Here is a 13,735-nt window from a genome sequence, read left to right as displayed (position 1 = left end):
ACAGCTTGCAGAAACATCGGGCCAGTATTGCAAATGGATGGTTCTTCTTTGGTCCTTTGTAGGAACGGCTTTTGCCAACACATTTACAATATTGGGCCAATTCACTGTGCTGCTTGGGAGGGTTCTAGTAGCGTCCGCTGAGAACGCACTGCACACTTGTCGTTACAGTCTCTTTGCAGCCACTGAGGCCCGGACAGAACCGTCGACAATATGCTAAGCAGCCGATATCTAAAACACACCATGCGACAACAGTAGCAAACGCGCGTGTCCGTCGTAGTTAGCATCTAGGCGCGCATTACGGCATTAGTATCTTTCTTCGTTCTGAAGGTAGCGCAAAAGTGTGGAGGCGGGGCCCGGTACCTATATGCATCCTGTGGCCGTCTGTATCGTTCTGGCCGATTGCATGGAATTCAGCAGTATCATTATGCCGATGAGGAGGGGCGGTGGTAGCTGATTGCATTTGGCAGCAAGGAGATAGAGATATTATTGTAGCGGAAAGCATCTTATCACGCGATATGTGACACTCTCTGTTGCACTTTTACGACGTGTGCTGCAAAACACGCGCGGTACAATGGCTCGGCTATGTCCTCGTTGCTTTGGCCACAACTGCGCGACGGCAGGTAAACGCTGCCTGAGGAGAATAGCTAAAAGACGGAGGAGATTAGCTAAAAGAAAGGCTAAATGGCGGGTACGGATGAGACAGATTTTTATGTAGTAAAGCTCGTTTTGCTGTAACCGCTGCAGCACCTGAGGGCACAACCTGTTGAGCGGTATTATAAAGACGCGCATGAATCTTAAGCTGGAAAGCAATCCACGTCCAACATTCTTCGAAAAAAAATTCAATGTTCAAATATTCTAAGGTATTGTTACGGAAATATTGAAGGTAATGAACCATTCTTACGTTGTGTAGCAAAATATTTCTTTTAGAGTGTTTCCATCACTCGCATCAAACAGCTAAGCCTACCATCAAGAACCAATTGAGACCGCTTTTTACAACAGTAAAAGCGCTCGTAGCAAAAAAAATTCAACCTGCGGGCGGGAGATATGCGGATATATTGATTGTTGTTAGTAAATCTTACAAATATATGAAAAAAAATGTGTTCATAAACTGGTTCCTGTTCAAAAATTCTTCTGTTCAGAATTACTGGGTATGATTCATCAATCAGTACCTTGTCGGGAGCAAGCAAGAGGGAACAGTTCTTTCAACCCTCTGGAAAGGGCATTATCTCCCTCCGTTAAGAAAGGAAACTATTTGATTTCGTAATAGCGGTTGTCATAGCAACGCTGCAAAGCGAAGCTTCCTGTCGTGTATGCGGTGCCTAACGTCTAAGGGCTACACGCCTGGGCTGTAAGAAACCACGTGGTGTCCTTCCTTCAACGTGCACTAACGTAGTACAATACACGGACGCAAATACATCTCGCCCCTGTCCACATGAAGCCATCGAGGTCGGGATTCGAGCTCACGACTTTGGATCCAACAGGCGAACGCCATCCCCGCTGAGCCACCGCGGCGAGTTAATCTTGCTGCTCTGGTACTCCCAAGAGTACGAAGCAATTTTTAGCAGCCCGAGCGAAGTCGCCATCTGTTAGTGGTATTTTTAGACAGGAGCCGTTTCGCTTTGTCCTTTTCGCTGTTTCAAATGTAATATTGAACAATAGGAATTGCCTTTTTGTTTCTCCGGGGCCAGCTCTGTATTTTCCACCATATAACTCCTCTTCCTTACGTAAGAATCGGCATGCTCGCCGTACATGTCTAGTATCGGGTCTCCGTTTTATCGGCGCGACACCTCTAGTGTTCACGGACTCGGGACGGGACTCCTTATCGCATCCGACCTCGGTTGCATTTGCTTCTTTATCCCCGACTCGATTACAATGTCGTTTGCGTACTGCATTGCTTATCACCGCCGCGCGTTTCGAGCATCGGAGGCGGCGATGTGTTGCGCCTTATCTCGCGCGCTCTTTGTTTGGCGGTTACTCTTGCTTTTTGGTTTTATTCTTAGCCGCATTCGGTTCTGCCTCGATGCACGAATTCGTTGCCTCAGCGGGGCCGAAGTGCAGCGGGACGGGACACGAGAGGAGAGACGCCGCGCAGTTCCTCGTGCTGATACGGGCGTAAGCGCGCCGATAAGACGGGTACGTGGTGCAGAACGTGGTTATCGCAGTGCTCGCCGGTGATATTCGCCCCTGCCGAGAGCTGACCATCACCCCAAACTTGACCGATGCCAAGGACGTCGGAGCGCGTGCGGCCTGCATGATTTCCCGCCTCACCGCGTTTGCGGTTTTGAACTTGGAGTGGGGCGATTTCGCGGAGACAAATTTACAAGGACAGAGGTCGTGTCAGTTCCTGAATCCTGACTCACATGACCGCAGTGGCTCGCGCGGTGCTCGAATGATTTTGAATCCACCGAACAATTTTCAAGGCGCAGCGTAATCGCTGACCTCCTGGGCGTTACCGTTGGCGCAGGCAAGCCAGCACCACAGTACTGAACAGGACAGTGAACCGACGACAGTGAATACGCGTTGATTGCATCTGAAATGAAGCTTTTTCAAAAATGGGTTGTTTCTGTTCGGATTAGACGAGCATGAAGAGTATGCTCTTTGTTTAATTCCGTCAGATTAATAATTATCCTGCATTCTGAACAATGAGAGAGAATACGCGAGCTTTTCACGATTCCTCAGCGCAAAATACTCATAACTACTGGCCATGCATGCGAATAGTCTGTACTACTGGCGCGTCGTTAGGCCTGCTAGTTAATGGGTGCCGATGCTTAGTTGGGATTGATTGATTGATTGATTGATTGATTGATTGATTGATCGATCGATCGATCGATTGATCGATTGATTGATTGATTGATCGATCGATCGATTGATCGATTGATCGATCGATCGATTGACTGATTGATTGATTGATTGATTGATTGAATGATTGATTGATTGATTGATAACTGAAGCGGCAGTACGCAGGGTAGTACGCATGCTTTCTTACGAAGTGAAGGCATTTTTCTTTGTGAAAAATCAGGGGTCGGTACGCTGCCGTCACACACCCGACGTGATGGCTCAGTGGCTGTAATGCTCGGCTTCTAAGCCATATGTCGCGGTGGCGGGTTCGATTCCTGGACGCAGCATTTTTGCATTTCAGTGACGGCGGAAAGCACTTCGGAGTTCTTTTTAGGTGGTCGCTATTAATCCGGAGACCTCCGCCCATAACTGTCGCAAAGTTGGTAGTGCTGTGCATGTGAACACCTCATAATCAGAAAAAGACAAAACAGCCGACTGCCTGTTTCGTCTTTTCTCGTTTACGCACGTATACTTGCTTACATGACATGTACGTGTCATATACATATGCGTGTCATGTACATATACGTAGCTCAAGTGTCCCCTTCAATTTTTGTTGGCATTCCTCGTCTCCACCCTTACAAAAAAAGTTTAGACAGTCTATAGACTGTCTATAGACTTCTGTCTATAAACTTTGTAGAGTCTCTAAAGACAAATCCTATAGAGTAGTCTATAGGCAATAAAAATGCTATTGACAGTCTATAGGCAATCTATAGATTTACGGCCATACAGTTTTAGTAGAATTTTGTCCATAGAGAGTCTATAGCCTATGAATAGAGAAAAAAAAACTTCTATAGAAAGGCAATAGAGTCCATAAGAAGCCTATAGACTGGCTATAGACCATTTTTATAAGGGCAATAAGCCCCGTTTCTTCTTCCGTGCCTGCTACTTTCCTATTTCAGCTACCACTGTGCTTTTACTGATGACAATAACCCACTGGGTTTCTTCTTTTTGTTCAGCTCATTATTATTATTATTATTATTATTATTATTATTATTATTATTATTATTATTATTATTATTATTATTATTATTATTATTATTATTATTATTGACCTGTTCCCGCTGTGACAAAAGAGATGGAGACCATGCAGCATAGGGAAATGTTAACGCAAGGCGATGCGCTGCACACAAAGTGATATCCCAGTCAGCCGCGCGCACCTGTGCGCTTTAGTCGTAAAGCAAGCGAACGCACTTCTCCCACGCAGTGGGTGCGGCTATCGCTAAGGCATCATCCCATGCAGAGCATCGCCGGTCGTTTTATTGACAAACAAACAAAAGGCATATCACTCACATCCTTGACACGTGCTCGCCTCGCTCAAAGGCGAAAGGCTGAAAAACTTCCGCGGCGGGCGATAAATCCTTCCTCTCGCAGGGCGTTACGGGATGCCAGACTTCGCTCCAGTGCACTGGGTGCAGTAGCGGTGCATTATATGTGCACTGCTTTGTCCGATCACTCGCTGGTGTGCGTGAAAGCATTTCTTGTTGAATGACAATGTCTTCAATGCGTCTTACACTTCGCAAAGCTCTGTGTGCTAAGCGTTAATGGTTCTGTGTTTCTTTTTTCTTTTTTTTTCATGCTCTCCTGAATGGCTTGGCAGGCGCCGCTGGATTTCTGCAGCTCGGCTGTGAGTACGGCTTTCACGATGTTCGATTTGAGACGAAACAAAATGGCGCTGTTAATTACCAGGTTGACTGGAGCGTTGGTAAAAAAAAAACAACAACAAAAAATCTGCGCTTACCTACCCCCAACCTGATGTCGTGCCTTCCTCAACAAATGCGGCACATCCAGGGGCCCGTCGCCAGGATTGATGTGTTCCTTCAAAGCGCAGCTTGAAAGCTACAAGTTTGGTTAACGCGCTGGACTACGTAATACTCTTGCGTTACGATCATGGGGGAACGATACAGCGTTAGGGGAGGGCACTTGGTAATGAAGGTGGCAGCCGGTTGCTTTCATAATCCATTATGAGGTGAGGTATACGAAAGTTGGCAAAGTACTAACACGGAAGAATACAGACTAAAGCGGCGGTAATGTCGCGAAAGCTATCATGTCTCCCTGGAGTCCCCCTGCTTGAGAGACTATATCGACAACTTTAGAAAGCGCGTTCAGTGCTCAATGGGTTCTTTTTGTCTTTTTCTCCTTTTCCCGCTGTCGTAGTGGAATGTGGGAAAGAAAAAAAAAGGAGAATTTTGAAAATATAGGTGTTCCCCGTCTCCAGAGGTATAAAGTTCGGTAGAGAACAGCGATTAAGCCAGTGCGTCCAGGACTGATAGCTTCTAGGTTAATTAAGATGTTAAACGGCGTAGCGTCGACTCCGGCAGCAGACATCCTGAAGGCGGGGAATTTTGGACATGTCCTTCGATGTGGACCAATTTCACGTGTCCAGACTATGGGCACGGTTAGCGGGAGGCGATTGTTTTACTACGCTTTGTTCCTGGTTCTACCAAAGCTAATTCAGTTTCAAATTCTTGCTATCGTCTGTGTGAATAAAATGCGTCACTGGGCGCATTTCATCCTGACCTCATGCAAATGTGATTACATCTTGGCGGTTTAAATGTTGTGCCGTCGACGTCAGAGCCAGCTGTCACCACTGACCAAAAGGAAAGGTTGACGACGGCTGCCCATCAGCACAGCTGACCGGCTCAATATTGGAGTGCAATGGGAAAGGGAAAGGTCGGTCATATAAAAGACCAGAGTAAAAAATTCAGGGGGGGGGGGGGGGGGGAGCACTTTGCTGACCTAAAGTGCGGTGAGGCGAACGCCTTAAGCGCAGTGTTGCTGCTTTTGCCACTGATTCGTTGTCAAGATGTTAATTAAGTACACAACTGTTTGTGAATCTTAAATGCTGGAGACACTGGAGGGCGTTTGGGAGGCATCCGTCTCATCCGACGCCTTTCTGCAAACACTCTCCAGCGTCCTAGACAAGGAGATCTACATATGTGTTGGCAGGAAGTAGCGTAGCCATTGGCACAGCCTCTGGAAAACCCGCATGATGGACAGACACTGTGAACCTGTTGTGTCTACAAAGGATCACTTCAGTCGAATGGTTGTTCATCTAAGAGACGTGTATGCCCAGACTGAGTACGAACCGGAGTGGCACTCACTATTAGTGATGTGCTCTGCATTGCCCCTTTTCTAGTGTATGTCTTTTGAATATGTATTGATTACCACTTTTTTTTATAATGGCTTGTATATAGTTCATGTACATAGAACATTACATCACTGTAATAAATACCATGTTGAAGAAAAAAAAAAGTCATTAGCACGCTCGGCGGTGGAACGGAAGGTTGGTGGTTCGAATCCCATCGTGCACAAAGATTTTTTTTTTCTGGTCTGACTACAAAAAGCGTGACACCACTGCTGACAACCTTCTGCTGACAACCTTCTGTCGACAACGATGAGGCATTGAAGGCTTTCGCCTTAAAACCGTTCATTTCCAATATTGGGCCAGTTATCTCTGCTGTTTGGGAAGCCTAACACAGTGCGACTAGTGAAATAAAAAAAAAGATATTAGAACGGCGGCATTACGCGAAATGCAAAGCTTGCTGAAAGCAAACAAAACCTCTCTCCCACAGCGAGGATATTTTCAGAAGGTACAAAACTAGACATGAACTTAAGTGCGCGGCTGTACTCGAGCACGGGCTAGCTAGAGCTGAGATGAAGTTTAAAGTTTGCCTTCGTATCCCCGTCAAGAGAATCTCCGGTGCCAGGAAACTGACCTACACTCATAAATAGCTGCGTTGCCAGTCTCTGAGTGGCGAGTGAACTTTCGGGTTCCTCTCCGCGTTGCTAAGGCATCTTCTCACAAGTAATTGCATGTAACACGCGTTATGAAGCGATCCCGCAAACTTTCGATAAAGTAAATGCTACGCGGCAAAACCACATAGCGCAGTTAACATTTCGTGTCTCCTTCTCATTTGCTCTTTCTTGGACCTCGTGTAGACGCGCGCTCTTGGCCTGTGACCGTTCCGCAACTCTTATTTTTCCTAAGTTAAACATATGACGTCCGGGTGTTATTTATACTCCCGTTGTCTACAGTATAAGCGCATCTATGTCGACTTAGCTTCTAGTTATGACGTCTGCCTGAGTTGTGGTATTTGGCTTTTAACAATCCCAAAGGCCTCTTATGTTACAATAGTCGCAGAGAAAGCGATGATACACCCTGCGGTTTAGAATACGTGTTGCTGCTGGAGATGCTGAGAACGAAAATAAACAAAATCAAATATCACTGCGGGTCGCGCGTGAGCATCAGCGGGGGGACATGTAATGCCAGTATCTTCGTTGCGTTGAAGTAAATGACGACGCGGGAACCTTTCCGCGCTAGTGAGTGCAGGAAGGCAGAGCTGGTTAGCGCTGTGTGGAAGAAACGGCTGCAGCAGATATGGCGGTATCTGGGAGACTTGAACCCTGGCATATTCTCTTTGTTATCTCCGACACTAACGCACACGTAAAGAGGGTGAGACAGGTGTGGTCAGAGCCGTTCTTATGAGGCACAGCAGCGCAATCTAAACATTAATACGCCTATATGGGAGTTAAAAGGGTGTGTTATCCTCTAGAGCATTCCCTTTTATGAAAGGGAGTGCGCTAGAGGACAACTTATTCCCTTATTACTCCTTTATGTGTCGAGTGTGTGTGAGGGCTTGGGAATTTTCTCATGAATACTGCCCATGCAAGTTGTCCGCTTGCTGATCTATTTTTCCGGCTTCAATTTGCAAAGAATGTGTTCCTGTAATGTTGATATGTTCGCTTCAGTTAACGTGTCATCTTCAGCTTTATTTCCTGCTTAGTTTTCTCTTCCACGTTTACCCTTGTGCCAACGTTTGTGCTCACGTTCAGATGCTCTTTTTTGTAGCGAAAGCTACATTGGCCACAAACTTGCGATTTCGCTGTGGCGGTGCTCCCTCCGAGGAGGCGCAGAGACCGACCTTGAACCGTTGCCTAGCAACCGCCGAAGCCGCTTAGACGCTGCGCGCTCGCCGCGCCATCTGGCGTGACGTCGCACCACGCGCCTCGCCGCGGAGCCACCCCCGCCGTTTGGTATGACGTCACACCGCTCGTCTCGTCGTAGCGCTCGCCTCCGCTCGCTTCGCCAGCTGTGTCGCATGCCTAATAACATGTAGGAGATTAACCAAGGCTAACCAAGCTTTAGCTACGTTTATCCTGGCATAGCCGAGCTAAGCCACTGCCAGTTTTGTTTCTATAGTTCCATCTCAGACTGCATGTCTGCAGTCACATTAGTGTCTGTGTTCGCTTTCATGTTCGCCTTCTATTTATCCGCGTTCGCTGTAAAGTTCGCCGGGGTGTTCGGATGTGCGTTCACATAGTCTCGCAGCTGCATTTTAGAATTCATTTTTCGCTACGATGTTCCGCGCTGCCGTTCTTGTACGGTTGTGTCATGTTCGCAGCGTGTTCTCTTTCGGGTTGGTTTCTCCGTCGGCTTCGTTTACGTCCTCGTACTCTTTTCTTTTTTTGTCTCTTACTGCCTGTTACTATCTCCTACTCGCTGTTACTTTCTGTAGTACTCTAGCTTCTCCGTTATCAGCTTCGGTTTATTCTTACCAACTCATTTCCTTGTACTCATACGTCTTCGCTTCGTTTCCGAACCTCATTTTGACGTTTGTTCATGTATTTCTTTTCTTGTTCGTTTACAGTCACCATCGATTTATTTTATCACTTCGTCGCGTGTGTTAACTATTGCATTCGTTTCTCTTCCGGCCTTCTCGGTTTCAATTTCGTCTTCTTTCTCGCTTTTTCGTTCGTTTCGCGCTTTCTTTCTATCGCAGCTTTCCGCAACACACGCAATCATCCCTTAAAATAGTATAGATAACTAATTTCGGTGGCATGTTTCCTTCTCTGTCATGATGCGGAAGACACTACTATACATGAATCACCATGTGGTAATCACTTGCGACCGCTAAATAATTTATAATGGAATTTTTCTCTCATGCCCTTTCTGTTTTCTGTTTCGGTTTCAACAGCCGAGCGATGGCTGTGACGTCAAAGAGAGGTTATAGGTCACGTGAGGCATGAAAAAACGGCGATATAATCGCTACTTCATTGTTTCAATGCACTAGAGTGCTAAAGCCAGCCTTCCTCGAGAGCCGAAATGGCAACGTATGTAGAAGCACCGATTATATTCCAGTTTTTAATGCTTCACGTGACCTATAACCTCTCTCTGATGTCACAGCCATCGTTCGGCTGTAGAAACCGAAACTGAAACAGCACGAGAAAGAAATTCGATTATGAATTACTTAGGGGTCGTAGGAGGATACCACGGGACAATCCGTGTATAATAATGTCTTACACATCATTACAAAGAAGATCATTAAAACACGCACCCAAAAGTTAGGTCTCTATACTCAATTTACTTTAAAACGTATATTTTCGCGCGCTTTTGCGTCGCTCACTGCTCTCGATCTAAACGAAACCCCCTCAGTGCGTTTGTCTTGCATGCGCAGTCTCGGAGAGAACGCAGACAAGTGCGCTGACGTCTACCCCCAGATACAGCTCTCGAGCTACTTTTGTTTCATTGTTTGTTTGTTTTTCAGTCTGGGAGGCTAAGCATCAATCAAGGCTGGCGAACAGCGCCGACAAACAAGCAAGCAAATGCGGCCGCTCGCTTCTTGCGCTATAGCGCGAGCGTCGACTTGCGCGGCCGGATCACCCGCCGAGCCGCGACCTCGGCCCTTCTGGCATTAGTCTCGTCGACTCGCTCTTCGAGAGAACTCCGCTGGCGAGAGAACAAAGAAGCGCCCGTCCGCGTAAACAAATCAATCAAAAACCGCAAAACAATTACGTTAGCTCAGCGAACGCGTCGTCCGACTTTGCATGTTTATAATTTTCGTCCCCTAGCTTTTATATATATACATATATATATATATATATATATATATATATATACATGGCGTAGTATACGCTTCGTTAAAGGAAACATTTATTTGACTCAAGTTTCGATCAGAAGACGATCTTTTTCAGGAGAGTCTCTTCAAAAAGCTCGGTCGTCCGACCGGAATGTCGAATCAAATAAACGTTTCCTTTAACGAAGCGTACACCACGCTATATACTCCTTTAAGCAGTCAAGTACTTCGTGCTCTAGCAAACTATATATATATATATATATATATATATATATATATATATATATATATATATATATATATATATCAATTAGCTTTAAGCGATAGCATATTCTGTAATATTCTAGATTGATCAACACCACAAAATAAATAAATTTAAAAATTCCCCGTGCCCCTTGGTTTCTCTGGCTGTTGGCTTCTCTCATATATATATATATATATATATATATATATATATATATATATATATATATATATATATATATATATATATATATATATATATACACATATATATATACAGGGTGTCCCAGCTAAAAGTAACCAAGCTTTTAAAAAAGACGAAGTGTCCTAGCCTCATGAGACCAACTGAGGGTTGTTGCCAGTCGCGTGTCCTAGTCTGCGGTATTTATTTTATTGTGCAAACGTAATTAATTAGCAGAGACTGATTAGCTAACTTTTTAATTATTGCGTTTAGGAAGAAAGTGTCAATGCAGGAATTCTAGATCCCATAGAAAAATAACCGGTTGCAGTGTTTCCAACCAAGTACCACTGATACAGCTTCTTGTATTGGCCTTAAAAGAAAGCCCGCGGAATACAAAAAGAACCACGTGATAAGCAATCAGTTTCAGCGCTCCCAAACGGCCGGTCAAGCAACGACATCTGCTTATGTTTGCAACGCGGCCCCTAACAGGGTTCGGCGTTTTGAGGTGGTGGCGAGTTATGCGTCATGAAAAGTAAGAGGGCGCTGCTTTTCCAGGAAGTGAAGCGCGGCTCGCATGGAGCGCTTTTTCACGCGAAACCTCGCCTCGAGTGATAGGCATGTGGCCGTGCCGCCGAACTTGCACCGTCACGCGCTGAAGGAGCGGTCGCCCTAGCGCCCATGCGAGAGTTGCTGGCGTATATCTCGCAACCATCGCAAAACGCCGAACCCCGTTCGGGACAGCGTTGCAAAGATAAGCGAATGTCGTTGTTTGATCGGTCGTCTGGGAGCGCTGAAACTGCTTCCCTATCACGTGGCTCTTTTTGTATTTCGCGGGATTTCTGTTAAGGCAAATAAAAGAAGCTGTATCAGTGGTACTTGATTGGAAACACCGCAACCGGTTATTTTTCTATGGGATCTACAATTCCTGCATTGACACTTTCTTCCTAAAGGCAATAATTAAAAAGTTAGCTAATCAGTCTCTGCTAATTAATTACGTTTGCACGATAAAAAAAATACCGCAGACTAGGACACGCGACTGGCAACAACCCTCAGTTGGTCTCACGGGGCTAGGACACTTCGTCTTTTTTAAAAGCTTGGTTACTTTTAGCTCGGACACCCTGTATATGCCTCGGTTCTCACAGCCTTGATGCCATAGGAAGCATGAGAGAGTTCTCACTCAGCTTCCACCCTCGCCGTTCGATGACGTTCCACGTCACACCAGCGGTAACTCGGGACAAACTACGTCCGCCGCTTATGGACGTGGGTGGCGCTGATGAACACTCTCAAGGTTAGATCACTTGTAAACATAAAATACCCCCAAAAGTAGATCTGACAGCGGTCGCCGTAGCTCAGTTGGTAGAGCACCGGACGCGTAATTCGGAGGTCGTGGGTTCGCTTGCCATCGGCGGCATGTGCTTGTTTTTCCTTCTGCTTTTCTAATCAATTGTCGTTGGGAGATAAAAGAAAGTCACTGCTAATTTTTATTGATCAACACCAAATTAAAAAAAAAATGCTCAGTGCTTCTCTGGTTTCTGTAGCCGTTTGCTTCTGTCATATATATATATATATATATATATATATATATATATATATATATATATATATATATATATATATATATATATATATATATATATATATATATATAGACAGAGAGAGTTAAAAACGACTCACAGCATGAAGCCTATTCAGCTTTGACACCAGATAATACCAGATGAAAGAGATTCTCATTATTTCTATATCTACCTCTCTTTGTTCTTTTCTGGAGCCACTTCAGTAAGGAGGGCCCTCGCTGAGTCGTTAAATCAGTCACTGCTGTAGGAAGTATGCGGCACATCGCGGATGCCAGACGGGTGAAAGCAGCTGCCACAGTTCGCTGTAGGCCGCACTAAGCGCTTGAGGAGAGAAGCGAAGTGAGTGAGGAACGTTTATCTGAGAGCGCGGGTTTCTCACAACAACAGCCAAGTTGATAAACCACAAGTAACGGGAACTGAGTTGGTCAGGTAGTCGATCGTGGCTTGGGCGCTACAGTGCCGGCTGCTAGGGCGGCGATGTAAATGCTTGGGGCTAATCCACTGCAGTTTCTTCGTTCGAAGGTGGCTTTGACCAGGATAAGGATTAAACATTTCTTTATTGACGAGCGGTGGATGCAACGAGATCTGATGATGATGACGGTGACCACTGATGACTGATGACGATCATTTTGTAGTGAGAGCTACACTACGCCAGCTCTTCGAGCCTTCAGCGTGGCACCCCATTGAATTTTTAGTTCCCGAGTTACCACGAGTTAAACCCTGCCAAAGGTGTGACACCCTCTGCTAACGGATGACAGTACGAGCCATTAAAGGCTTTCCCTTTAATATGGAGCGTTCGTGCGTTCTCAAGCAGAGAAGCCACTGCTGATAATAGATTTAACGCCCACAATAACTTCAGAATAAATTTGCTACATATGTACTTGTGGCACTGTCCTGTACATACGTTCAAACTTCAACATTTTCACAAGTACAGCTGACCAGGACGTTTGTCAGGTCCATGACTCAGCAAACGTTTCCAGTGCGCATTACATAATGACCTTCTCAGTTACCCTGTGGTACAAATCGTGCTGACAGGCAATTACAGGTTCCTTCTCATTCCCTACGGACGGTAGAATACGAGTGGCACTGTGCTGGACACGCGGTTTGGGTGAGGAACGTGAACCCTGTACGAAAACTACGGCTGCCTAGGCCAACTACTCTCAGCATCCCGTCCACGCATCCAACTTGCTATAGAGTCGACGGATTCCAAGGATTTCCGGGCTATATATATCTCGCATTTGCACTAACGCGGCGTGAATGCGCATCGAAGTCGATTCGCATCGTGCTAGGTGCGCCACAGGGGCTTCCACTTGCAAATGCCGCTAATCAAATCCGAATCGACAGTGACGAGACTTGTGTTTCGCAACTCGACACTGCATACTGCACAGGCAAACGGACAGTGGTGTGAACGGAGCAGCGTCCCCCCAGCCATCGGTGGCTTCGTGCGACGCATCGATTCGACGCGAGGGAATATTGTTTTATGATTTTTGAAGCGTCCTTGTTATTTGTTTATGCGGCATGTCTTCAGCTGAGTCTGGTACAATTCTGTCAAGTTTATGCGGTCAGTTTACATACACAGACAACACAAATAATCGGCCTAATATTGGAAATGGTTGTTCTCAGTCTGGTCCTTTGTAGTGCCGACCTTCGCCAATATATTTCCAATGTGCTATAATTTGAAAGCGTGCATACTTAAACAGGACCAAGTTTCGCAGAGGCACAGGAGAAAGGCAAGGTATTCTTTTTACATCTTTGGCTTATAAATACGTTTACGTTTGTTCCTTCACATGCAAAGAGAACGGAGATTACTTAATTAGAAAAGAGGGCCAATGCCATGCATTCAAGTGCAGAGACTGAATGATACGAATTGTGCAAATATCTCGCAGGCAGGAAAGAACAGAATAAATGTGATGTACATCACCGTTGCACATTCACCCCATCTGAGCCTCCTTTCTGTGAACTCCTCCGAACCGGCTTCTGCCCTTTGAGACCAAATGCTGCAGCAGTTTTGGATTATCATAAAGCTGTAGATTATCATAAAACAA

At 45.6% G+C, this 13,735-nt stretch overlaps 1 protein-coding gene across 5 annotated transcripts in view; it reads left to right on the top strand.

Moving 5' to 3' along the window:
- The window catches only part of LOC149327865 (uncharacterized), a 465,648-nt gene that overhangs the window by 289,696 nt on the left and 162,217 nt on the right, over nucleotides 1–13,735 (top strand). For all 5 annotated transcript variants that reach the window (XM_089563926.1, XM_089563922.1, XM_089563921.1 and 2 more), the window contains one exon: nucleotides 4,436–4,462. Coding sequence is in view for 3 of the 5 variants with exons in the window: in XM_089563922.1 (XP_089420048.1) it covers nucleotides 4,436–4,462 (27 nt within the window). In the remaining 2 variants the exon portion in view is untranslated. The remainder of the gene's footprint in view (nucleotides 1–4,435; nucleotides 4,463–13,735) is intronic.

The sequence above is a fragment of the Amblyomma mixtum genome, chromosome 10, assembly GCF_055824585.1.
Source record: "Amblyomma mixtum isolate Tamu chromosome 10, ASM5582458v1, whole genome shotgun sequence".
Lineage (NCBI taxonomy): Eukaryota > Metazoa > Arthropoda > Arachnida > Ixodida > Ixodidae > Amblyomma > Amblyomma mixtum.
The sequence above is the reverse complement of the archived record's forward strand: the minus strand, read 5'-3'. Positions and strand labels throughout refer to the sequence as shown.